Raw genomic sequence first — 26,648 nt, forward strand, 5'->3', positions numbered from 1 at the left:
CCCATCAGTACCATAGAGATACTATTATATATACACCTCTCCTCAGGGACTCCATCAGTACCATAGAGACACTATTATAGATACACCTCTCCTCAGAGAGCTCTATCAGTACCATAGAGACACTATTATAGATACACCTCTCCTCAGAGACTCTATCAGTACAATATATATAATATTATAGATAAACCTCTCCTCAGGGACCCCATCAGTACCATAGAGATACTATTATAGATACACCTCTCTTCAGGGACTCTATCAGTACCATAGAGATACTATTATAGATACACCTCTCCTCAGGGACTCTGTCAGTACCATAGATATATTATTATAGATAAATCTCTCCTCAGGTACTCTATCAGTTCCATATTTAACTATAGATACAGTGGGGCAAAAAAAGTATTTAGTCAGCCACCAATTGTGCAAGTTCTCCCACTTAAAAAGATGAGAGAGGCCTGTAATTTTCATCATAGGTACACTTCAACTATGACATACAAAATGAGGATTCATTAAATTCATTTATTTAATTTCATTCTAGCAGGCCTGTCTCTACGTCTAGGCAACTGATTCCATTCTAGCAGCCCTATTTCGATGTCTAGCCAACTCTTTCCATTCTAGCAGCCCTATCTCTACGTCTAGGCAACTGTTTCCATTCTAGCAGGCCTATCTCTACGTCTAGGCAACTGTCTATTCTAGCAGCTCTGTCGCTATGTCTAGGCAACTGATTCCATTCTAGCAGCACTATCTCTACGTCTAGGCAACTGTCTATTCTAGCATCTCTGTCTCTATGTCTAGCCAACTCTTTCCATTCTAGCAGGCCTATCTCTACATTTAGGCAACTGTTTCCATTCTAGCAGGCCTATCTCTACATTTAGGCAACTGTTTCCATTCTAGCAGCCCTATCTCTACATTTAGGCAACTGTTTCCATTCTAGCAGCCCTATCTCTACGTCTAGGCAACTGTCTATTCTAGCAGCTCTGTCTATATGTCTAGGCAACTGATTCCATTCTAGCAGCCCTATCTCTACATTTAGGCAACTGATTCCATTCTAGCAGCCCTATCTCTACATTTAGACAACTGATTCCATTCTAGCAGCCCTATCTCTACATTTAGGCAACTGATTCCATTCTAGCAGCCCTTTCTCTACATTTAGGCAACTGTTTCCATTCTAGCAGCCCTATCTCTACGTCTAGGCAACTGTCTATTCTAGCAGCTCTGTCTCTATGTCTAGGCAACTGATTCCATTCTAGCAGCCCTATTTCGATGTCTAGCCAACTCTTTCCATTCTAGCAGCCCTATCTCTACATTTAGGCAACTGTTTCCATTCTAGCAGGCCTATCTCTACATTTAGGCAACTGTTTCCATTCTAGCAGCCCTATCTCTACATTTAGGCAACTGTTTCCATTCTAGCAGCCATAGGGAACTACGTCTAGGCAACTGTCTATTCTAGCAGCTCTGTCTCTATGTCTAGGCAACTGATTCCATTCTAGCAGCCCTATTTCGATGTCTAGCCAACTCTTTCCATTCTAGCAGCCCTATCTCTACGTCTAGGCAACTGTCTATTCTAGCAGCTCTGTCTCTATGTCTAGGCAACTGATTCCATTCTAGCAGCTCTATTTCGATGTCTAGCCAACTCTTTCGATTCTAGCAGCCCTATCTCTACATTTAGGCAACTGATTCCATTCTAGCAGCCCTATCTCTACATTTAGGCAACTGATTCCATTCTAGCAGCCCTTTCTCTACATTTAGGCAACTGTTTCCATTCTAGCAGCCCTATCTCTACGTCTAGGCAACTGTCTATTCTAGCAGCTCTGTCTCTATGTCTAGGCAACTGATTCCATTCTAGCAGCCCTATTTCGATGTCTAGCCAACTCTTTCCATTCTAGCAGCCCTATCTCTACATTTAGGCAACTGTTTCCATTCTAGCAGGCCTATCTCTACATTTAGGCAACTGTTTCCATTCTAGCAGGCCTATCTCTACATTTAGGCAACTGTTTCCATTCTAGCAGGCCTATCTCTACATTTAGGCAACTGTTTCCATTCTAGCAGGCCTATCTCTACATTTAGGCAAATATTTCCATTCTAGCAGCCCTATCTCTACATTTAGGCAACTGTTTCCATTCTAGCAGCCCGAGCTCTACGTCTAGGCAACTGTCTATTCTAGCAGCTCTATCTCTATGTCTAGGAAACTGAATCCATTCTAGCAGCCCTATCGCTATGTCAAGGAAACTGTGTCCATTCTAGCAGTCCTATCTCAACATTTAGGCAACTGTTTCCATTCAAGCAAACCCATCTCTACGTCTAGGCAACTGTGTCCATTCTAGCAGCCCTATCTCTACGTCTAGGCAACTGTTTTCATTCTAGCAGCCCTATCTCTACGTCTAGGCAACTGATTCCATTCTAGCAGCCCTATCTCTACGTCTAGGCAGCTGATTCCATTCTAGCAGCCCTATCTCTACATTCAGGCCTGCCTTTCTCACCTCCTACCCCACAGCCGGCACACATACCTATAAAGATGAGAGACTATGAATTCTACCAAATCTATCTCTATATTCAGGCCTACCCCCCTACCCCACCTATAAGAGACTGTCCATTCTACCAACTCTATTTCTACATCTTTGCTTGCTGTAGCCTCTCGTATGCAGCCATGATGGTTTAAGGGGACTGTGTCCAATCTACCTGCCCTATCTCTACGTTCAGGCCTACTGTAGCCTCTCTAACTCCCAGCAGTCCTATCTCTACGTTCAGGCCTACTGTAGCCTCTCTAACTCCCAGCAGTCCTATCTCTACGTTCAGGCCTACTGTAGCCTCTCTAACTAACTCACAGCAGTCCTATCTCTACGTTCAGGCCTACTGTAGCCTCTCTAACTAACTCACAGCAGTCCTATCTCTACTGTAGCCTCTCTAACTCACAGCAGTCCTATCTCTACTGTAGCCTCTCTAACTAACTCACAGCAGTCCTATCTCTACTGTAGCCTCTCTAACTAACTCACAGCAGTCCTATCTCTACGTTCAGGCCTACTGTAGCCTCTCTAACTAACTCACAGCAGTCCTATCTCTACGTTCAGGCCTACTGTAGCCTCTCTAACTAACTCACAGCATTCCTATCTCTACGTTCAGGCCTACTGTAGCCTCTCTAACTAACTCACAGCAGTCCTATCTCTACGTTCAGGCCTACTGTAGCCTCTCTAACTAACTCACAGCAGTCCTATCTCTACGTTCAGGCCTACTGTAGCCTCTCTAACTAACTCACAGCAGTCCTATCTCTACTGTAGCCTCTCTAACTAACTCACAGCAGTCCTATCTCTACTGTAGCCTCTCTAACTAACTCACAGCAGTCCTATCTCTACTGTAGCCTCTCTAACTAACTCACAGCAGTCCTATCTCTACTGTAGCCTCTCTAACTAACTCACAGCAGTCCTATCTCTACTGTAGCCTCTCTAACTAACTCACAGCAGTCATATCTCTACTGTAGCCTCCCTGACCCTCCACAGTGTAACTCCCAGCAGTCCTATCTCTACTGTAGCCTCCCTGACCCTCCACAGTGTAACTCCCAGCAGTCCTATCTCTACTGTAGCCTCCCTGACCCTCCACAGTGTAACTCCCAGTAGTCCTATCTCTACTGCAGCCTCTCTAACTAACTAACTCACAGCAGTCCTATCTCTACTGCAGCCTCTCTAACTAACTCACAGCAGTCATATCTCTACTGTAGCCTCCCTGACCCCCCACAGTGTAACTCCCAGTAGTCCTATCTCTACTGCAGGCTCTCTAACTAACTCACAGCAGTCATATCTCTACTGTAGCCTCCCTGACCCTCCACAGTGTAACTCCCAGCAGTCCTATCTCTACTGTAGCCTCCCTGACCCTCCACAGTGTAACTCCCAGTAGTCCTATCTCTACTGCAGCCTCTCTAACTAACTCACAGCAGTCATATCTCTACTGTAGCCTCCCTGACCCTCCACAGTGTAACTCCCAGCAGTCCTATCTCTACTGTAGCCTCCCTGACCCTCCACAGTGTAACTCCCAGCAGTCCTATCTCTACTGTAGCCTCCCTGACCCTCCACAGTGTAACTCCCAGTAGTCCTATAATTAGAGTAGGGTTCATGATCTGTGTCCTAAGAACCCCACCAGCATTTCACGCCAGCATGACACTTTTCCCCCTTCCACAGAGAAAGAGCGAGAGAGACGCACAGATGCATACGAGCACACACACACACACACACACACACACACAGATACACACAGATACACACACACACGGACACACACACAGATGCAGGCACACACACTCACACGGACAAAAACACACACGCAGACACACACACACACACACACACACACACACACACACACACACACACACTCACACTTACACACACACACGGACAAAAACACACACGCAGACACACACACACACACACACACACACACACACACACACACACACGGACAAAAACACACACGCAGACACACACACACACACACACACACACACACACACACACACACACACACACACACACACACACACACACAGGTAGCGGGACGTCCAGGGGTATAGATGATATGTAACATGGTGTTGTCTGTTCTCTCGTCTGTCTGACGTCACATGATGACATCACCCAACCTGGGCCTGCACGTCTTACTATCTGATTGGCCAGAGCTGTCAACTCAACACGTTGTGTTGGACAAACAGACACACTGACTGGACGAGGAGAAAGAGAGGCAGCGGGGACTGTGATTGGAGTTTAGTTTTGGGGTGTTTCTGTGAGTTTTGTTTTGACAAAATGGCTTCCAGTTTTCTGAAAGGATTGATTGTTGTTGTTGTTGTTGTTTACCTGATACGTCAATGCAAGTCTCAAGGTAAGATGGATTGGGGTCCTCTTGGGAATGTTGTGAGAATTATAGTGAGAATTTTATGAGAATGTTTGTGCTCTTATGTACTGGCCATCCCTCATAGCCTGGTTCCTCTCTAGGTTTCTTCCTAGGTTTTGGCCTTTCTAGGGAGTTTTTCCTAGCCACCGTGCTTCTACACCTACATTGCTTGCTGTTTGGGGTTTCAGGCTGGGTTTCTGTACAGCACTTTGAGATATCAGCTGATGTACGAAGGGCTATATAAATAAATTAGATTTGATTTGATTTGACTAGTGGTTGAGCTGGGTTGGACCCTGGGTCTTTGTTGGCTTGGGAGAGAAATGCCAACAGTAAAATATAAATAGTAGTAGTTGACTAGCTAGTACAAAGTATTGTGTTGCCTGACTCTCACCAGTCTCTCTGCTGGAAAAGGCTGGGTTGGTATAAATCTACTATTTTGGTTTATTGTCTTTCAAACAAGTAAGGAACATTTATAAAATGTTATATTGTTTAGATAAATCACATTGCGTTTATGATGGGGTTTCATTTGGAGAGAACTTAAAAGCAAACAAAATGTGGGTTAATATCACCACATCAAAGTCCATGGACCACACACTGATGGGCCACAACTAAGCACCATTAGTTATTACTATGAATAATTAATTACAGTTAGATAACATCACAATAAAGACACAGTAGAAAACAAGAGAGACAGTAGACAAACAAGGGTGGCTACTTTGAAGAATATAACATATTGTTTGATTTGTTTAACACTTTTTTGGTTACTACATGAATCCATGTGTTATTTCATAGTTTTGATGTCTTCACTATTATTCTACAATGTAGAACATAGTCCAAATAAATAAAAACCTTTGAATGAGTCGGTGTGTCCAAACATTTGACTGGTTCTGTATATTATAAAATACATTTCTACATGTAAAATATGTGTGTATTTCCCCTATGCAGACCTGTCAACGTCCACCTTGCCCTCTATGGAAGTAACCCTCCAAGAGGCACCAGAGATTCCTCCGGAACCAAAGCAGGAGGAGGTGCTCCCGGAGGGTGCTACGCCCAGCCTGAAGGAGGTGGAGGACGCCGTGCAGGAGGCCTCGGAGCTGGCCGAGGAGCCGGGGGTCGAGGAGGTGCTGAAGGAGCTGGTAGAGAGGGTGGTGGAGGCCGCTATGGGAGAAGTGCTGAAGGAGGTACAAGGGGAGGGGAAGGAGGAGCTGGTTGAAGTAGAGGATGGAGTGGAGGAGGAGTTTGGAGGAGGAGGAGGAGGAGGGGAGCAGGAGGTGGTGGAGGTAGAGGAGGAAGGAGAGGTGGAGGAGCAAGGAGAACAGGAGGATGCCTTGACTGAAGTGGTGGAAGAGGAGGTGGAGGTTGGAGGAGAAGGGGAGGCCACTGAAGCTGTGTCTGTAGAGGAGGAGGCGGGGAGAGAGGAGGTGCTGGGAGAGACAGCAGCTGAGTCTGAGGAGGAGAGTATAGCAGAGGTGGAAGATCAACTAGTGGAGGCCCCTGTTTTTCCCCTCACTGAGGGAAAGGTTGTGCAGGATACTACCTTCCTAGAAAATGAGGAGGAGGAAACTACCCTCCCAGAAGAAGAGGAGGAGGAGGGAGGAAGAGAGGTAGACGTAGAGGAGACGGATGGAGAGGAGGAGGAGGAGGCGGCGGGAGAGGAGGAGGCAATAGAGGAGAAATTAGCAACCGAAATGGTGGAGGAGGACGAGGTGCAGACAGAGCAGGAGACTGTGACTGAGGAGGCTGGAGGAGAGAAGGAGCGAGACGGGGAGGGGGAGGTGGAAGATGAGGGAGGTGAGGGGCTAGGTGGGGAGGTGGGGGTGGAAGACTATGAGGAAATGAATACTACTCAGTCGGTAGTGGGGGAGCCAGTCGAAGAGGAGGGAGGGAAGGAGGAGGTGGTGGTGGTGGGAGGAGAGGGGGAGGAGGGAAGGATGGAGGAAAGTGTGGTGGTTGTGGAGGAGGAAGAGGCTGGAGCTGAAGTAGTGATTTGGGACGCAGGGGGTGAGGCGATAGGGGGAGAGGAGGAAAGGGATGGAGAGAGTGTGGAAGAGGAAGAGAGAGATGAAGGAGTGATGATAGGAGCTGCAGACCAGCTTGGAGGTGAAGCAGGAGGAGGAGAAGGAGGAGGAGGTGAAACAGGAGGAGGAGAAGGAGGAGGAGGTGCAGCAGGAGGAGGAGAAGGAGGAGGAGGTGCAGCAGGAGGAGGAGAAGGAGGAGAGGCCGTTGAAGAGGAGACACCAGAAACCAGTCAAGCAGAGAACCAAGGTAACCTATAGTGGAACATGAAAAACAAAATAAAAATATCTTGATTAGATAAGTGTTCAACCCCCGGAGTCAATACATGTTAGAATCACCTTTGGCAGCCATTACAGCTGGAAGTCTCTGGAAAAGTTTCTAAGAGATTTACACACCTGGATTGTGCCCATTGTCTTTTCAAAATTCTTAAAGTTCTGTCAAATTGGTTGTTGATCATTGTTAGACAACCATTTTCAGGTCTTTCCATAGATTTTCATGTAGATTTCAGTCAAAACTGTAACTCGGACGCTCATGAACATTCACAGTATTCTTCGTAATCGACTCCAGTGTAGATTTGGCCTTGTGTTTTAGGTGTGAATGTGAAATGTGAATTCATCTCCCAGTGTCACGCCCTCACAACATCATTAAAATACTCCTTCTACAATGTTAAAACATTCTACATTGTGACATCATTAAAATACTCCTACTACAATGTTTAAACATTCTACATTGTGACATCATTAAAATACTCCTACTACAATGTTAAAACATTCTACATTGTGACATCATTAAAATACTCCTTCTACAATGTTAAAACATTCTACATTGTGACATCATTAAAATACTCCTACTACAATGTTAAAACATTCTACATTGTGACATCATTAAAATACTCCTACTACAATGTTAAAACATTCTACATTGTGACATCATTAAAATACTCCTTCTACAATGTTAAAACATTCTACATTGTGACATCATTAAAATACTCCTACTACAATGTTAAAACATTCTACATTGTGACATCATTAAAATACTCCTTCTACAATGTTAAAACATTCTACATTGTGACATCATTAAAATACTCCTACTACAATATTTAAACATTAGTACTCTTGGTTTTCTTTATTGTTTTGGTGAGGTCAGGGTGTGACATGGGTGATGTATGTGTTTTTGGTCCTGTCTAGGTGTTTTGTATGTCTATGGTTGCCTAGATTGGTTCTCAATCAGAGGCAGCTCTTTCTCGTTGTCTCTGATTGGGAACCATATTTAGGCAGCCATATTCCTTGGGTAATTCGTGGGTCATTGTCTATGTGTTAGTTGCCTGTGTCAGCACTATATTTAGCGTCATGTTTCTTTGTCTTCATTAAAATAAGATGTGTTCATCTCACGCTGCGCCTTGGTCTCCTCCATTCAACGAACGTGACACCCAGTGTCTGTTGGAAAGCAGACTGATCCAGGTTTTCTTCTAGGATTTTGCCTGTTTAGCTGAATTCCGTTTCTTTTTTATCCTAAAAAAACTCCCCAGTACTTAACGATTACAAGCATACCCATAACATGATGCAGCCAACACTATTCTTGAAAATATGGAGAGTGGTACTTAGCAATGTATTGGATTTGACCCAAACATAACACTTTGTATTTAGGATAAAAGTGAATTGCTTTGCCACATTCTTTGTAGTAGTTTAGTGCCTTGTTGCAATTATTTGTATTCTGTACAGGCTTCCTTCTTTTCACTCTGTCATTTACGTTAGTATTGAGGAGTAACTACAATGTTGTTGATCCATCCTCAGTTTTCTCCTTTCACAGCCATTAAACTCTGTAACTGTTTTAAAATCACCATAGGCCTCATGGTGAAATCCCTGAGCAGTTTCCCTCCTCTCCGGCAACTGAGTTAGGAAGGATGCCTGTATCTTTGTAGTGACTGGGTGTATTGATACACCATTCAAAGTGTAATTAATAACTTCAACATGCTCAAAGGCGTGTTCAATGCTTTTGACCAATTTACCAACAGGTGCCCTTTGTGAGGCATTGAAAAACCTCCCTGGTCTTTGTGTTTGAACCTGTGTTTGAATCTGTGTTTGAACCTGTGTTTGAAATTCACTGCTTGACTGAGGGATCGTATGTGTTGGTTACAGAGACGATGTAATCATTCATAAGGCACTGAATTTTCTGACTGAGATTACTCCACACACACACACACATACACACACACACACACACACACACACACATACACACACACATACACACACACACACACATACACACACGTTAGCCCCTACATTCCATAGGTCCACTCTATAGTGCCCCTACCCTCAGCTTTGGGCCCTTCTCACTCTCATTCACACATGTGTGCCAAATATCTGACCCCTCCTCTAGAAGTGCTGCTGGACCCAGTTGAAGGCTCCATGAGATCCATACCAGGGAAGTCTCGGGACCCCGCTAGCCCACTCAGCCCCCACCGTCCTCGGGGAGAGACGGAGAGCAACACCATGGGAGGGGAGGAGATCCTGGAGGGTGTGGATCTGGAGTCGAACGACGCCAACAAGATCATCACATTTCAGGACAACCTTTTGAACTTTGACCCTGATGAGGTCATTTCTACTCTGGATAACTTTGTGGAGGACATTCCTGCCATGGCCAATGAGGAGGAGCCAGGAGAGACCAATAAGGTGGTGGAGGTCACTACAGGTACTGACAACTCAGGGAACTGTATCCTGTATTATAACTACAGACAACAGGTAAACTAACTGTATTATAACTACTGACAACAGGGAACTGTATCCTGTATTATAACTACTGACAACAGGGAACTGTATCCTGTATTATAACTACTGACAACAGGTAAACTAACTGTATTATAACTACTGACAACAGGGAACTGTATCCTGTATTATAACTACTGACAACAGGTAAACTAACTGTATTATAACTACTGACAACAGGGAACTGTATCCTGTATTATAACTACTGACAACAGGGAACTGTATCCTGTATTATAACTACTGACAACAGGTAAACTAACTGTATTATAACTACTGACAACAGGGAACTGTATCCTGTATTATAACTACTGACAACAGGTAAACTAACTGTATTATAACTACTGACAACAGGGAACTGTATCCTGTATTATAACTACTGACAACAGGTAAACTAACTGTATTATAACTACAGACAACAGGGAACTGTATCCTGTATTATAACTACTGACAACAGGGAACTGTATCCTGTATTATAACTACTGACGATGGGTAACTAACTGTATTATAGCAATAAGGCAGATCTGTGGTTTCTGGTATATGGCCAATATACCACAGCTAAGGGCTGTATTTATCACGCTGGTTTAAATGTGTCGGGAGACAGGCGCAGGAAAGCGTAATAGGGGTTTTTATTTCCCAAATTACAGCGTGCAGTGCGACGGCACGGGACCGAAAACCAAACAAAAACGTAAACAAAACACAGGGTTGAATCCCAAACAAAAGAGCGAGGAGTAGCTCGAATAAATAACACAATGATTAACACCACGGGACGAGACCCGTAATCATCTGCACAAAATACGTGGCACGAAATCCCAAACAACACAGCACAGGTACTCACACGAACCAACGGACATGGTAACAATAATCGACAGGACAACGGTAAACCAATGGCACACTTTGGTTTACCACACTAGTGTAACAGGAGATAGACTAGTGTCCTGTCCAGGGGGTGTCCTGGTACATCAAGCTGTCTCTCACTACAGAAACAGGAGATAGACTAGTGTCCTGTCCAGGGGGTGTCCTGGTACATCAAGCTGTCTCTCACTACAGAAACAGGAGATAGACTAGTGTCCTGTCCAGGGGGTGTCCTGGTACATCACGCTGTCTCCCTACAGAAACAGGATTTAGACTAGTGTCCTGTTACATCAAGCTGTCTCACACTACAGAAACAGGAGATAGACTAGTGTCCTGTCCAGGGGGTGTCCTGTACATCAAGCTGTCTCCCTACAGAAACAGGAGATAGACTAGTGTCCTGTCCAGGGGGTGTCCTGGTACATCAAGCTGTCTCCCTACAGAAACAGGAGATAGACTAGTGTCCTGTCCATGGGGTGTCCTGGTACATCAAGCTGTCTCACTACAGAAACAGGAGATAGACTAGTGTCCTGTCCAGGCGGTGTACTGGTACATCAAGCTGTCTCACACTACAGAAACAGGAGATAGACTAGTGTCCTGTCCAGGGGGTGTACTGGTACATCAAGCTGTCTCACACTACAGAAACAGGAGATAGACTAGTGTCCTGTCCAGGGGGTGTACTGTACATCAAGCTGTCTCACTACAGAAACAGGAGATAGACTAGTGTCCTGTCCAGGGGGTGTCCTGTACATCAAGCTGTCTCCCTATAGAAACAGGAGATAGACTAGTGTCCTGTCCATGGGGTGTCCTGTTACATCAAGCTGTCTCACACTACAGAAACAGGAGATAGACTAGTGTCCTGTCCAGGGGGTGTCCTGTTACATCAAGCTGTCTCACACTACAGAAACAGGAGATAGACTAGTGTCCTGTCCAGGGGGTGTCCTGGTACATCAAGCTGTCTCCCTACAGAAACAGGAGATAGACTAGTGTCCTGTCCATGGGGTGTCCTGTTACATCAAGCTGTCTCACACTACAGAAACAGGAGATAGACTAGTGTCCTGTCCAGGGGGTGTCCTGGTACATCAAGCTGTCTCACACTACAGAAACAGGAGATAGACTAGTGTCCTGTCCATGGGGTGTCCTGTTACATCAAGCTGTCTCACACTACAGAAACAGGAGATAGACTAGTGTCCTGTCCAGGGGGTGTACTGGTACATCAAGCTGTCTCCCTACAGAAACAGGAGATAGACTAGTGTCCTGTCCAGGGGGTGTACTGTACATCAAGCTGTCTCACTACAGAAACAGGAGATAGACTAGTGTCCTGTCCAGGGGGTGTCCTGTACATCAAGCTGTCTCACTACAGAAACAGGAGATAGACTAGTGTCCTGTGTTTCAGTCATAAGGAGGATTAATGTATTACTTTCAAACTCGGACAAACGGATTTGCTAGTTTTAGGCCCCAATAAACAAAGAGATCAGTTGTCAGATCTTCCAATGAATCTCGAAAGGTTGTGCGGTAGTCTAAATTAAACTGTGAAGGACCTCTGCGTTACTCTGGACCCTGATCTCTCTTTTGACAAACATATATAAAATATTTCAAGAGCAGCTTTTTACCCTCTACACAACATTGTAAAAATCTGATGCTTGGAAGCTTGTACGATAGGAGCCATGTCTGATGCTGTGTTAATGTACCTCTCTCTCCTCTCTTCTCCTCTCCTCCTCTCATCTCCTGTTCAGAATCAGGCCTGGAAGCCTGGAAGATAGGAGCCATGTCTGATGCTGTGTTAACGTACCTCTCATCTCCTCTCTTCTCCTCTCCTCCTCTCATCCCCTGTTCAGAATCAGGTCTGGAAGCTTGTACGATAGGAGCCATGTCTGATGCTGTGTTAACCTACCTCTCATCTCCTCTCTTCTCCTCTCTCTCCTCTCTTCTCCTCTCCTCCTCTCATCTCCTGTTCAGAATCAGGTCTGGAAGCTTGTACGATAGGAGCCATGTCTGATGCTGTGTTAACCTACCTCTCATCTCCTCTCTTCTCCTCTCTCTCCTCTCTTCTCCTCTCCTCCTCTCATCCCCTGTTCAGAATCAGGTCTGGAAGCTTGTACGATAGGAGCCATGTCTGATGCTGTGTTAACGTACCTCTCTGTCCTCTCTTCTCCTCTCCTCCTCTCATCTCCTGTTCAGAATCAGGTCTGGAAGCTTGTACGATTGGAGCCATGTCTGATGCTGTGTTAACGTACCTCTCTCTCCTCTCTTCTCCTCTCCTCCTCTCATCTCCTGTTCAGAATCAGGCCTGGAAGCCTGGAAGATAGGAGCCATGTCTGATGCTGTGTTAATGTACCTCTCTCTCCTCTCTTCTCCTCTCCTCCTCTCATCTCCTGTTCAGAATCAGGTCTGGAAGCCTGGAAGATAGGAGCCATGTCTGATGCTGTGTTAACCTACCTCTCATCTCCTCTCTTCTCCTCTCCTCCTCTCATCCCCTGTTCAGAATCAGGTCTGGAAGATAGGAGCCATGTCTGATGCTGTGTTAATGTACCTCTCTCTCCTCTCTTCTCCTCTCCTCCTCTCGTCTCCTCTCTTCTCCTCTCCTCCTCTCATTTCCTGTTCAGAATCAGGCCTGGAAGCTTGTACGATTGGAGCCATGTCTGATGCTGTGTTAATGTACCTCTCTCTCCTCTCTTCTCCTCTCCTCTCTTCTCCTCTCCTCCTCTCATCCCCTGTTCATAATCAGGTCTGGAAGCCTGGAAGATATGAGCCATCTCTGCTGCTGTGTTAATGTACCTCTCTCTCCTCTCTTCTCCTCTCCTCCTCTCATCTCCTCTCTTCTCCTCTCATCTCCTCTCTTCTCCTCTCCTCCTCTCGTCTCCTGTTCAGAATCAGGTCTGGAAGCCTGGAAGATAGGAGCCATCTCTGCTGCTGTGTTAATGTACCTCTCTCTCCTCTCTTCTCCTCTCCTCCTCTCATCCCCTGTTCAGAATCAGGTCTGGAAGCCTGGAAGATAGGAGCCATCTCTGCTGCTGTGTTTCTGGTGCTGGAGACCATCGTCATCATTGTCTACGTCCTCAAGTGTCGTAGCAAAACTAACAGGTGGGCCTGTAGGTAGAAACCAAACTAACAGGTGGGTCTGTAGGTAGAGATGGAACTTACAGGTAGAAACCAAACTAACAGGTGGGTCTGTAGGTAGAGATCAATCTAACAGGTGGGTCTGTAGGTAGAAACCAAACTAACAGGTGGGTCTGTAGGTAGAGATGAAACTAACAGGTAGGTCTGTAGGTAGAAACCAAACTAAGAGGTGGGTCTGTAGGTAGAAACCAAACTAACAGGTGGGTCTGTAGGTACAAACCAAACTAACAGGTGGGTCTGTAGGTAGAAACCAAACTAATAGGTGGGTCTGTAGGTAGGAACCAAACTAACAGGTGGGTCTGTAGGTAGAAACCAAACTAACAGGTGGGTCTGTAGGTAGAAACCAAACTAACAGGTGGGTCTGTAGGTAGAGATCAAACTAACAGGTGGGTCTGTAGGTAGAAACCAAACTAACAGGTGGGTCTGTAGGTAGAGATCAAACTAGCAGGTGGGTCTGTAGGTAGAAACCAAACTAACAGGTGGGTCTGTAGGTAGAAACCAAACTAACAGGTAGGTCTGTAGGTAGAGATGAAACTAACAGGTGGGCCTGTAGGTAGAGATCAATCTAACAGGTGGGTCTGTAGGTAGAAACCAAACTAACAGGTGGGTCTGTAGGTAGAGATCAATCTAACAGGTGGGTCTGTAGGTAGAAACCAAACTAACAGGTGGGTCTGTAGGTAGAAACCAAACTAACAGGTGGGTCTGTAGGTACAAACCAAACTAACAGGTGGGTCTGTAGGTAGAAACCAAACTAATAGGTGGGTCTGTAGGTAGGAACCAAACTAACAGGTGGGTCCTGTAGGTACAAACCAAACTAACAGGTGGGTCTGTTGGTACTGTACTAAGCCTGGAACAAGAGGTAGAGATGAGGGACTAGTAAATAATGGGAAATACATTAAACATGCTACCTTAGAACTATGAAATATACCCATTCTGGAACACCTTGACATTCTACCTTAGAGCTGTGAAATGTACCCATTCTGGAACACCTTAACGTTCTACATTAGAACTATGAAATATACACATTCTGTAACACCTTAACGTTCTACCTTAGAACTATGAAATGTACCCATTCTGGAACACCTTAACGTTCTACACTAGAACTATGAAATATACCCATTCTGGAACACCTTAACATTCTACCTTAGAACTATGAAATATACCCATTCTGGAACATCTTCTTTAAATGTCTTCTCTTTCTTGGAAATTGAGGTTATAGTTAAAATGAGGGTTGAGGTTTCTGTAAAGTGTCTGGTTAGGATGCAGGGTTGATGTGTGAAACTGCGTCTCTGTGTAGCAGCCCAGCCCCAGCCAGGCTGTGTGAGGAGGGGACACGTACAGCACTGTGTAATGAAGAGACTCTACCAGCCGGAGATGGACAATGCCAACAGTGAGTCCTGAAGCTACATTACCTTAACATTATCCAGGCTGTGTCACATCCGGCCGTGATTGGGAGTCCCATATGACGGTACACAATTGGCCCAGCATCGTCCAGGTTTGGCCGGGGTAGGCCGTCATTGTAAATAAGAATTTGTTCCTGACTTGCCTAGTTAAATAAAGGTTTAACAAAATAAAAAAGAACTCCTGTATTTTAATTACTTGGTTACTGAACACAACCCAGGTGTCCATGTCCAAACTGTAATCAACCCCCATTAACCCTTTAACTTCTTGCTCCTACTTGAGACGCAGATGTCTCAAGTAGACACCTGGAAATGCAAATGCGCTACGCTAAATGCTAAATGTACTCGTTAAAACTCAAACCTTAATCAAAATTCCCATGCAGGGTATTGAATTAAAGCTACACTCGTTGTGAACCTAGCCAACAAGTCAGATTTTTAAAATGCTTTTCGGCGAAAGCATGAGAAGCTATTATCTGATAGCATGCAACACCTCAAAATGCCTGAATGCGACGTAAACAAAGACTTTGCTTATCCGGCGCTACACAAAACGCAGAAATAAAATATAAAACATTCATTACCTTTGACGAGCTTCTTTCTTGGCACTCTTATATGCCCCATAAACATCACTATTGGGTCTTTTTTTCGTTTAAATCGGTCCATCTATACCCAAAATAGCTTTCTATGGAAGCTGTGTCATTCAGAAAAAAACATCGTTTTTAAACGCTGCGTCATTTTTTAAAATTAAAAAAGTCGACGATAAACTTTCACAAAACACTTCGAAATACTTTTGTAATCCAACTTTAGGTATTAGTAAACGTTTATAATCTATCAAAATGATTACAGGGCGATGTATATTCAATAGCTCCTCGTCTGCAAATCAATGGCTGCCAATGTGCACATTCAAAACATCCTGGTGGAGACCAGAAGAAACGGAATCCAGTTAGTTGGATTTACCAAGAAAAAACTCCATTGAAAATGACAACAATGGCGATATCGTGTGGAATCTGTAGGAATTGCATGCAGGTCGATAATACATTTTGTGCCCTTTTAACAACCATGAAAGTGATGCATGGAAATAATTTTTAGCTTTCAGAGAGCAGTTTTTCTTGCGCTTTTCAATGAAACACACGATCTGTTATAGTCACAGCCGTGATTGAACCAGTTTTAGAAACTTCAGAGTGTTTTCTATCCACACATACTAATCATATGCATATACTATATTCCTGGCATGAGTAGCAGGACGCTGAAAAGTTGCGCGATTTTTAACAGAATGTTCGAAAAAGGAGGGGGTAGACTTAACAGGTTTTAACCGTCGAAACAAATATCCCACCTTAAATTCCTATTTGCTAACGACGCAATTTTTTTTTTTTCCAATACTTCTTCTTCTTCTCTTTTTACAACAATGTTTACTTTGGAAATGACAGAGCTCTACCAGGCGGTGTGAGAACTCTGAAAGAGGCTGCTATCAGCAATGCAGTATAAAGAATGTCGATTTACATAGCATTTTTTTTTTTTTTTACTCATCTCAAGAATTGTGCATGGAACTACATTACCCATGATTCTTTGCTTAACATTTTGTGGTTTAATCAGAGTAAATAATAAGGTTGTTTTTCTCCTGAAGAGGTACAGGGAGTGCAGGCTTTAGTTCCAGCCCTGCAGTCTGTCTTTTACTCAATACAGATATGTTGGTTTCCTAACCTGGTCCTGAAGAGGTACAGGGAGTGCAGGCTTTAGTTCCAACCCTGCAGTCTGTCTTTTACTCAATACAGATATGTTGGTTTCCTAACCTGGTCCTGAAGAGGTACAGGGAGTGCAGGCTTTAGTTCCAACCCTGCAGTCTGTCTTTTACTCAATACAGATATGTTGGTTTCCTAACCTGGTCCTGAAGAGGTACAGGGAGTGCAGGCTTTAGTTCCAACCCTGCAGTCTGTCTTTTACTCAATACAGATATGTTGGTTTCCTAACCTGGTCCTGAAGAGGTACAGGGAGTGCAGGCTTTAGTTCCAACCCTGCAGTCTGTCTTTTACTCAATACAGATATGTTGGTTTCCTAACCTGGTCCTGAAGAGGTACAGGGGGTGCAGGCTTTAGTTCCAACCCTGCAGTCTGTCTTTTACTCAATACAGATATGTTGGTTTCCTAACCTGGTCCTGAAGAGGTACAGGGAGTGCAGGCTTTAGTTCCAACCCTGCAGTCTGTCTTTTACTCAATACAGATATGTTGGTTTCCTAACCTGGTCCTGAAGAGGTACAGGGAGTGCAGGCTTTAGTTCCAACCCTGCAGTCTGTCTTTTACTCAATACAGATATGTTGGTTTCCTAACCTGGTCCTGAAGAGGTACAGGGGGTGCAGGCTTTAGTTCCAACCCTGCAGTCTGTCTTTTACTCAATACAGATATGTTGGTTTCCTAACCTGGTCCTGAAGAGGTACAGGGAGTGCAGGCTTTAGTTCCAACCCTGCAGTCTGTCTTTTACTCAATACAGATATGTTGGTTTCCTAACCTGGTCCTGAAGAGGTACAGGGAGTGCAGGCTTTAGTTCCAACCCTGCAGTCTGTCTTTTACTCAATACAGATATGTTGGTTTCCTAACCTGGTCCTGAAGAGGTACAGGGAGTGCAGGCTTTAGTTCCAACCCTGCAGTCTGTCTTTTACTCAATACAGATATGTTGGTTTCCTAACCTGGTCCTGAAGAGGTACAGGGGGTGCAGGCTTTAGTTCCAACCCTGCAGTCTGTCTTTTACTCAATACAGATATGTTGGTTTCCTAACCTGGTCCTGAAGAGGTACAGGGAGTGCAGGCTTTAGTTCCAACCCTGCAGTCTGTCTTTTACTCAATACAGATATGTTGGTTTCCTAACCTGGTCCTGAAGAGGTACAGGGAGTGCAGGCTTTAGTTCCAACCCTGCAGTCTGTCTTTTACTCAATACAGATATGTTGGTTTCCTAACCTGGTCCTGAAGAGGTACAGGGGGTGCAGGCTTTAGTTCCAACCCTGCAGTCTGTCTTTTACTCAATACAGATATGTTGGTTTCCTAACCTGGTCCTGAAGAGGTACAGGGAGTGCAGGCTTTAGTTCCAACCCTGCAGTCTGTCTTTTACTCAATACAGATATGTTGGTTTCCTAACCTGGTCCTGAAGAGGTACAGGGAGTGCAGGCTTTAGTTCCAACCCTGCAGTCTGTCTTTTACTCAATACAGATATGTTGGTTTCCTAACCTGGTCCTGAAGAGGTACAGGGAGTGCAGGCTTTAGTTCCAACCCTGCAGTCTGTCTTTTACTCAATACAGATATGTTGGTTTCCTAACCTGGTCCTGAAGAGGTACAGGGGGTGCAGGCTTTAGTTCCAACCCTGCAGTCTGTCTTTTACTCAATACAGATATGTTGGTTTCCTAACCTGGTCCTGAAGAGGTACAGGGAGTGCAGGCTTTAGTTCCAACCCTGCAGTCTGTCTTTTACTCAATACAGATATATTGGTTTCCTAACCTGGTCCTGAAGAGGTACAGGGAGTGCAGGCTTTAGTTCCAACCCTGCAGTCTGTCTTTTACTCAATACAGATATGTTGGTTTCCTAACCTGGTCCTGAAGAGGTACAGGGAGTGCAGGCTTTAGTTCCAACCCTGCAGTCTGTCTTTTACTCAATACAGATATGTTGGTTTCCTAACCTGGTCCTGAAGAGGTACAGGGAGTGCAGGCTTTAGTTCCAGCCCTGCAGTCTGTCTTTTACTCAATACAGATATGTTGGTTTCCTAACCTGGTCCTGAAGAGGTACAGGGAGTGCAGGCTTTAGTTCCAACCCTGCAGTCTGTCTTTTACTCAATACAGATATGTTGGTTTCCTAACCTGGTCCTGAAGAGGTACAGGGAGTGCAGGCTTTAGTTCCAACCCTGCAGTCTGTCTTTTACTCAATACAGATATGTTGGTTTCCTAACCTGGTCCTGAAGAGGTACAGGGAGTGCAGGCTTTAGTTCCAACCCTGCAGTCTGTCTTTTACTCAATACAGATATGTTGGTTTCCTAACCTGGTCCTGAAGAGGTACATGGAGTGCAGGCTTTAGTTCCAACCCTGCAGTCTGTCTTTTACTCAATACAGATATGTTGGTTTCCTAACCTGGTCCTGAAGAGGTACAGGGAGTGCAGGCTTTAGTTCCAACCCTGCAGTCTGTCTTTTACTCAATACAGATATGTTGGTTTCCTAACCTGGTCCTGAAGAGGTACAGGGGGTGCAGGCTTTAGTTCCAACCCTGCAGTCTGTCTTTTACTCAATACAGATATGTTGGTTTCCTAACCTGGTCCTGAAGAGGTACAGGGAGTGCAGGCTTTAGTTCCAACCCTGCAGTCTGTCTTTTACTCAATACAGATATGTTGGTTTCCTAACCTGGTCCTGAAGAGGTACAGGGAGTGCAGGCTTTAGTTCCAACCCTGCAGTCTGTCTTTTACTCAATACAGATATGTTGGTTTCCTAACCTGGTCCTGAAGAGGTACAGGGAGTGCAGGCTTTAGTTCCAACCCTGCAGTCTGTCTTTTACTCAATACAGATATGTTGGTTTCCTAACCTGGTCCTGAAGAGGTACAGGGAGTGCAGGCTTTAGTTCCAACCCTGCAGTCTGTCTTTTACTCAATACAGATATGTTGGTTTCCTAACCTGGTCCTGAAGAGGTACAGGGAGTGCAGGCTTTAGTTCCAACCCTGCAGTCTGTCTTTTACTCAATACAGATATGTTGGTTTCCTAACCTGGTCCTGAAGAGGTACAGGGAGTGCAGGCTTTAGTTCCAACCCTGCAGTCTGTCTTTTACTCAATACAGATATGTTGGTTTCCTAACCTGGTCCTGAAGAGGTACAGGGAGTGCAGGCTTTAGTTCCAACCCTGCAGTCTGTCTTTTACTCAATACAGATATGTTGGTTTCCTAACCTGGTCCTGAAGAGGTACAGGGAGTGCAGGCTTTAGTTCCAACCCTGCAGTCTGTCTTTTACTCAATACAGATATGTTGGTTTCCTAACCTGGTCCTGAAGAGGTACAGGGAGTGCAGGCTTTAGTTCCAACCCTGCAGTCTGTCTTTTACTCAATACAGATATGTTGGTTTCCTAACCTGGTCCTGAAGAGGTACAGGGAGTGCAGGCTTTAGTTCCAACCCTGCAGTCTGTCTTTTACTCAATACAGATATGTTGGTTTCCTAACCTGGTCCTGAAGAGGTACAGGGAGTGCAGGCTTTAGTTCCAACCCTGCAGTCTGTCTTTTACTCAATACAGATATGTTGGTTTCCTAACCTGGTCCTGAAGAGGTACAGGGGGTGCAGGCTTTAGTTCCAACCCTGCAGTCTGTCTTTTACTCAATACAGATATGTTGGTTTCCTAACCTGGTCCTGAAGAGGTACAGGGAGTGCAGGCTTTAGTTCCAACCCTGCAGTCTGTCTTTTACTCAATACAGATATGTTGGTTTCCTAACCTGGTCCTGACGAGGTACAGGGAGTGCAGGCTTTAGTTCCAACCCTGCAGTCTGTCTTTTACTCAATACAGATATGTTGGTTTCCTAACCTGGTCCTGAAGAGGTACAGGGAGTGCAGGCTTTAGTTCCAACCCTGCAGTCTGTCTTTTACTCAATACAGATATGTTGGTTTCCTAACCTGGTCCTGAAGAGGTACAGGGAGTGCAGGCTTTAGTTCCAACCCTGCAGTCTGTCTTTTACTCAATACAGATATGTTGGTTTCCTAACCTGGTCCTGAAGAGGTACAGGGAGTGCAGGCTTTAGTTCCAACCCTGCAGTCTGTCTTTTACTCAATACAGATATGTTGGTTTCCTAACCTGGTCCTGAAGAGGTACAGGGAGTGCAGGCTTTAGTTCCAACCCTGCAGTCTGTCTTTTACTCAATACAGATATGTTGGTTTCCTAACCTGGTCCTGAAGAGGTTACTGGGAGTGCAGGCTTTAGTTCCAACCCTGCAGTCTGTCTTTTACTCAATACAGATATGTTGGTTTCCTAACCTGGTCCTGAAGAGGTACAGGGAGTGCAGGCTTTAGTTCCAACCCTGCAGTCTGTCTTTTACTCAATACAGATATGTTGGTTTCCTAACCTGGTCCTGAAGAGGTACAGGGAGTGCAGGCTTTAGTTCCAACCCTGCAGTCTGTCTTTTACTCAATACAGATATGTTGGTTTCCTAACCTGGTCCTGAAGAGGTACAGGGAGTGCAGGCTTTAGTTCCAACCCTGCAGTCTGTCTTTTACTCAATACAGATATGTTGGTTTCCTAACCTGGTCCTGAAGAGGTACAGGGAGTGCAGGCTTTAGTTCCAACCCTGCAGTCTGTCTTTTACTCAATACAGATATGTTGGTTTCCTAACCTGGTCCTGAAGAGGTACAGGGAGTGCAGGCTTTAGTTCCAACCCTGCAGTCTGTCTTTTACTCAATACAGATATGTTGGTTTCCTAACCTGGTCCTGAAGAGGTACAGGGGGTGCAGGCTTTAGTTCCAACCCTGCAGTCTGTCTTTTACTCAATACAGATATGTTGGTTTCCTAACCTGGTCCTGAAGAGGTACAGGGAGTGCAGGCTTTAGTTCCAACCCTGCAGTCTGTCTTTTACTCAATACAGATATGTTGGTTTCCTAACCTGGTCCTGAAGAGGTACAGGGAGTGCAGGCTTTAGTTCCAACCCTGCAGTCTGTCTTTTACTCAATACAGATATGTTGGTTTCCTAACCTGGTCCTGAAGAGGTACAGGGAGTGCAGGCTTTAGTTCCAACCCTGCAGTCTGTCTTTTACTCAATACAGATATGTTGGTTTCCTAACCTGGTCCTGAAGAGGTACAGGGGGTGCAGGCTTTAGTTCCAACCCTGCAGTCTGTCTTTTACTCAATACAGATATGTTGGTTTCCTAACCTGGTCCTGAAGAGGTACAGGGAGTGCAGGATTTAGTTCCAACCCTGCAGTCTGTCTTTTACTCAATACAGATATGTTGGTTTCCTAACCTGGTCCTGAAGAGGTACAGGGGGTGCAGGCTTTAGTTCCAGCCCTGCAGTCTGTCTTTTACTCAATACAGATAAGGTGGTTTCCTAACCTGGTCCTGAAGAGGTACAGGGGGTGCAGGCTTTAGTTCCAGCCCTGCAGTCTGTCTTTTACTCAATACAGATAAGGTGGTTTCCTAACCTGGTCCTGAAGAGGTACAGGGAGTGCAGGCTTTAGTTCCAACCCTGCACTGAAGACCACCCGATTCAACCAGTCCTCAAGATAACAATAAGCTGAATCAAGAGTGTTAGTGTTGGGCTGTAACAGAAGCCTGCACAGCCCTGTAGCTCTTCAGAACCAGTGTTTATGACCAAAGCCCAACAACAACAACAACAACAACAACATAGTGAGGTGCAGAATACAACAGGTGTAGACTTCACTGTGAAATACTTACTGACAAGCCCTTAACCAACAAATGCACAGTTTAAAAAAGTAACAACTCAATATCAGGAAGGTGTTCTTAATGTTTTTGTAAACTCAGCGTATATCAGTGTACATTTTATCTATTACCTGTGTGTCTCAACATGGTTTCCTGCCTCTGAGTCTTGGGTAAAGTCTGTTCTAGGTCTGTTGATCTGTAGTCAGTGCCCAGGAGGTCACATTACATGAGTTAGTTGGTCCAGCTGAAGCCAGAGTATTATACTGCCTTACTACAGACCTCAGTCCAGCTGAAGCCAGAGTATTATACTGCCTTACTACAGACCTCAGTCCAGCTGAAGCCAGAGTATTATACTGCCTTACTGCAGACCTCAGTCCAGCTGAAGCCAGAGTATTATACTGCCTTACTACAGACCTCAGTCCAGCTGAAGCCAGAGTATTATACTGCCTTACTGCAGACCTCAGTCCAGCTGAAGCCAGAGTATTATACTGCCTTACCGCAGACCTCAGTCCAGCTGAAGCCAGAGTATTATACTGCCTTACTGCAGACCTCAGTCCAGCTGAAGCCAGAGTTATATACTGCCTTACCGCAGACCTCAGTCCAGCTGAAGCCAGAGTATTATACTGCCTTACTGCAGACCTCAGTCCAGCTGAAGCCAGAGTATTATATTGCCTTACTGCAGACCTCAGTCCAGCTGAAACCACAGTATTATACTGCCTTACTACAGACCTCAGTCCAGCTGAAGACAGAGTATTATACTGCCTTACTACAGACCTCAGTCCAGCTGAAGCTAGAGTATTATACTGCCTTACTGCCGACCTCAGTCCAGCTGAAACCAGAGTATTATACTGCTTTACTGCCGACCTCAGTCCAGCTGAAACCAGAGTATTATACTGCCTTACCACAGACCTCAGTCCAGCTGAAGGCAGAGTATTATACTGCCTTACTGCCGACCTCAGTCCAGCTGAAACCAGAGTATTATACTGCCTTACTGCAGACCTCAGTCCAGCTGAAGCCAGAGTATAATACTGCCTTACCACAGACCTCAGTCCAGCTGAAGCCAGAGTATAATACTGCCTTACCACAGACCTCAGTCCAGCTGAAGCCAGAGTATTACACTGCCTTGCTACAGACCTCAGTCCAGCTGAAGCCAGAGTATTATACTGCCTTACTACAGACCTCAGTCCAGCTGAAGCCAGAGTATTATACTGCCTTACCACAGACCTCAGTCCAGCTGAAGCCAGAGTATTATACTGCCTTCCTACAGACCTCAGTCCAGCTGAAGCCAGAGTATTATACTGCCTTACTGCAGACCTCAGTCCAGCTGAAGCCAGAGTATTATACTGCCTTACCTCAGTCCAGCTGAAGCCAGAGTATTATACTGCCTTACTGCAGACCTCAGTCCAGCTGAAGCCAGAGTATTATACTGCCTTACCTCAGTCCAGCTGAAGCCAGAGTATTATACTGCCTTACTGCAGACCTCAGTCCAGCTGAAGCCAGAGTATTCTTTTGCCTTACCTCAGTCCAGCTGAAGCCAGAGTATTATACTGCCTTACCTCAGTCCAGCTGAAGCCAGAGTATTATACTGCCTTACCTCAGTCCAGCTGAAGCCAGAGTATTATACTGCCTTACCTCAGTCCAGGTGAAGCCAGAGTATTATACTGCCTTACTGCAGACCTCAGTCCAGCTGAAGCCAGAGTATTATACTGCCTTACCTCAGTCCAGCTGAAGCCAGAGTATTATACTGCCTTACCTCAGTCCAGCTGAAGCCAGAGTATTATACTGCCTTACTGCAGACCTCAGTCCAGCTGAAGCCAGAGTATTATACTGCCTTACTGCAGACCTCGGTCCAGCTGAAGCCAGAGTATTATACTGCCTTACTACAGACCTCAGTCCAGCTGAAGCCAGAGTATTATACTGCCTTACCTCAGTCCAGCTGAAGCCAGAGTATTATACTGCCTTACCTCAGTCCAGCTGAAGCCAGAGTATTATACTGCCTTACCTCAGTCCAGCTGAAGCCAGAGTATTATACTGCCTTACTGCAGACCTCAGTCCAGCTGAAGCCAGAGTATTATACTGCCTTACCACAGACCTCAGTCCAGCTGAAGCCAGAGTATTATACTGCCTTACTGCAGACCTCAGTCCAGCTGAAGCCAGAGTATTATACTGCCTTACTGCAGACCTCGGTCCAGCTGAAGCCAGAGTATTATACTGCCTTACTACAGACCTCAGTCCAGCTGAAGCCAGAGTATTATACTGCCTTACTGCAGACCTCAGTCCAGCTGAAGCCTGAGTATTATACTGCCTTACTGCAGACCTCAGTCCAGCTGAAGCCAGAATATTATACTGCCTTACTGCAGACCTCAGTCCAGCTGAAGCCAGAGTATTATACTGCCTTACTGCAGACCTCAGTCCAGCTGAAGCCAGAGTATTATACTGCCTTACTGCAGACCTAATCCACATCAAGGAAAGTACACTAAGAAAGAAGGTTAGAGATTTGGAAAAAGTAGTCTCTTTCTGTCATTTTCTCTCTCTCTCTTTCTATATTTTTCTCTCTTTCTCCTCCCTCCCTTTTTCTCTCTGATCCTCCCTCTTCCTTCCCCCTCCTTGTACCCCCTCTCCTCTCTCTATCTCTCGCCCAGCTCCTCTTTCTCTTCTCTCTCCCCTCTCTCCTCCTCTTTCCCCCTCTCTCCTCCTCTTTCCCCCTCTCTCCTCCTCTTTCCCCATCTCTCCCCTCTCCCCTCCTCTTTCCCCCCTCTCTCTCTCTCTCTCACGCCCAGCTCCTCTCACTATCTCCCTCTCTTTCTCTTCTCCCTCTCTCTCTCCTCCCCTTTCCCCCCTCTCCCCTCTCTCTCTCTCTCTCTCGCCCAGCTCCTCCCTCTCTCTCCTCCTCTTTCCCCATCTCTCCCCTCTCTCCCAGTCCTTCTCTCTCTGTATTTTCTACCCTGCTTGTCTCTCCTATTGTTTCTTTAACCCATTCTACTTCCTTCTCTCCTCTAGAATTGCTGTTCTGGACCTGTGGGACCTGGACCCCTCTCTAACCCAACAGCAGCTGCAGCAGGAGGAGGAGGAGGTAGAAATTACGGATCTACAGCTCACCTCCATAGAGGACCTGACCAACAGACCAGTAGATCTGTCACATGATGTCCAGACTTCAGTTCTATAGATCTACACAGTCAGCTGACACTCCTTCCCTCTGTTCCTGTGTCCCTCTCCCCTTCTCTCCCTCCCCTGTTCCTGTGTCCCTCTCCCCTTCTCTCCCTCCCCTGTTCCTGTGTCCCTCTCCCCTTCTCTCCCTCCCCTGTTCCTGTGTCCCTCTCCACCCCTTCTCTCCCTCCCTCTGTTCCTGTGTCCCTCTCCCCTTCTCTCCCTCCCCTGTTCCTGTGTTGAAGAAAGGGTACAGTATTATATAGACCCCTTATTGCATGGAACTTCCTCCCATCTCATATCGCTGAAATAAACAACAAACCTGGTTTCAAAAACAGATAAAGCAACATCTCGCGGCACAACGCCTCTCCCCTATTTGACCTAGATAGTTTGTGTATTGATATGTAGTGTGTATTGATATGTAGTGTATTGATATGTAGAGTGTATTGATATGTAGAGTGCATTGATATGTAGAGTGTATTGATATGTAGAGTGTATTGATATGTAGAGTGCATTGATATGTAGAGTGTATTGATATGTAGAGTGTATTGATATGTAGAGTGTATTGATATGTAGTGTGTATTGATATGTAGAGTGTATTGATATGTAGAGTGTATTGATATGTAGAGTGTATTGATATGTAGAGTGTATTGATATGTAGTGTATTGATATGTAGAGTGTATTGATATGTAGAGTGTATTGATATGTAGAGTGTATTGATATGTAGAGTGTATTGATATGTAGAGTGTATTGATATGTAGAGTGTATTGATATGTAGAGTGTATTGATATGTAGAGTGTATTGATATGTAGAGTGCATTGTTAAATATATTTATTTAAATTGATGTATTTCTGTCCTTCAGCTGTTCTTGTCTATTGATGTTCTGTATTATGTCATGTTTCCTGTTTTGTGTGGAACGCCAGGAAGACTATCTGCTGCTTTAGAAACAGCTCATGGGGATTCTAATCAAATACCACAATACCAAACTACAACCTTCTGACGGCCATTTTGTTGATTGACGTGTGCACAATAAAATCATCTTCAAAGGTATGGGCCGTCCTGTGGTATTTCCTCAGGGTGTGTGTGTGTGGGTTCCATGGTAGTAGGATC

General features: G+C 45.1%; 1 protein-coding gene across 1 annotated transcript; it reads left to right on the top strand.

Moving 5' to 3' along the window:
• Positions 1–9,275: 9,275 nt before the first annotated feature.
• Positions 9,276–26,588, top strand: LOC139419732 (uncharacterized). The gene is made up of 5 exons (XM_071169725.1): positions 9,276–9,582; positions 13,478–13,589; positions 14,923–15,015; positions 25,392–25,930; positions 26,115–26,588. The coding sequence occupies exons 1-4, from the start codon at positions 9,300–9,302 to the stop codon at positions 25,555–25,557; spliced, it is 654 nt and encodes a 217-aa protein (XP_071025826.1). The 5' UTR covers positions 9,276–9,299; the 3' UTR covers positions 25,558–25,930; positions 26,115–26,588.
• Positions 26,589–26,648: the final 60 nt, after the last annotated feature.

Source organism: Oncorhynchus clarkii, chromosome 10, assembly GCF_045791955.1.
Source record: "Oncorhynchus clarkii lewisi isolate Uvic-CL-2024 chromosome 10, UVic_Ocla_1.0, whole genome shotgun sequence".
In the NCBI taxonomy this organism is placed as follows: domain Eukaryota; kingdom Metazoa; phylum Chordata; class Actinopteri; order Salmoniformes; family Salmonidae; genus Oncorhynchus; species Oncorhynchus clarkii.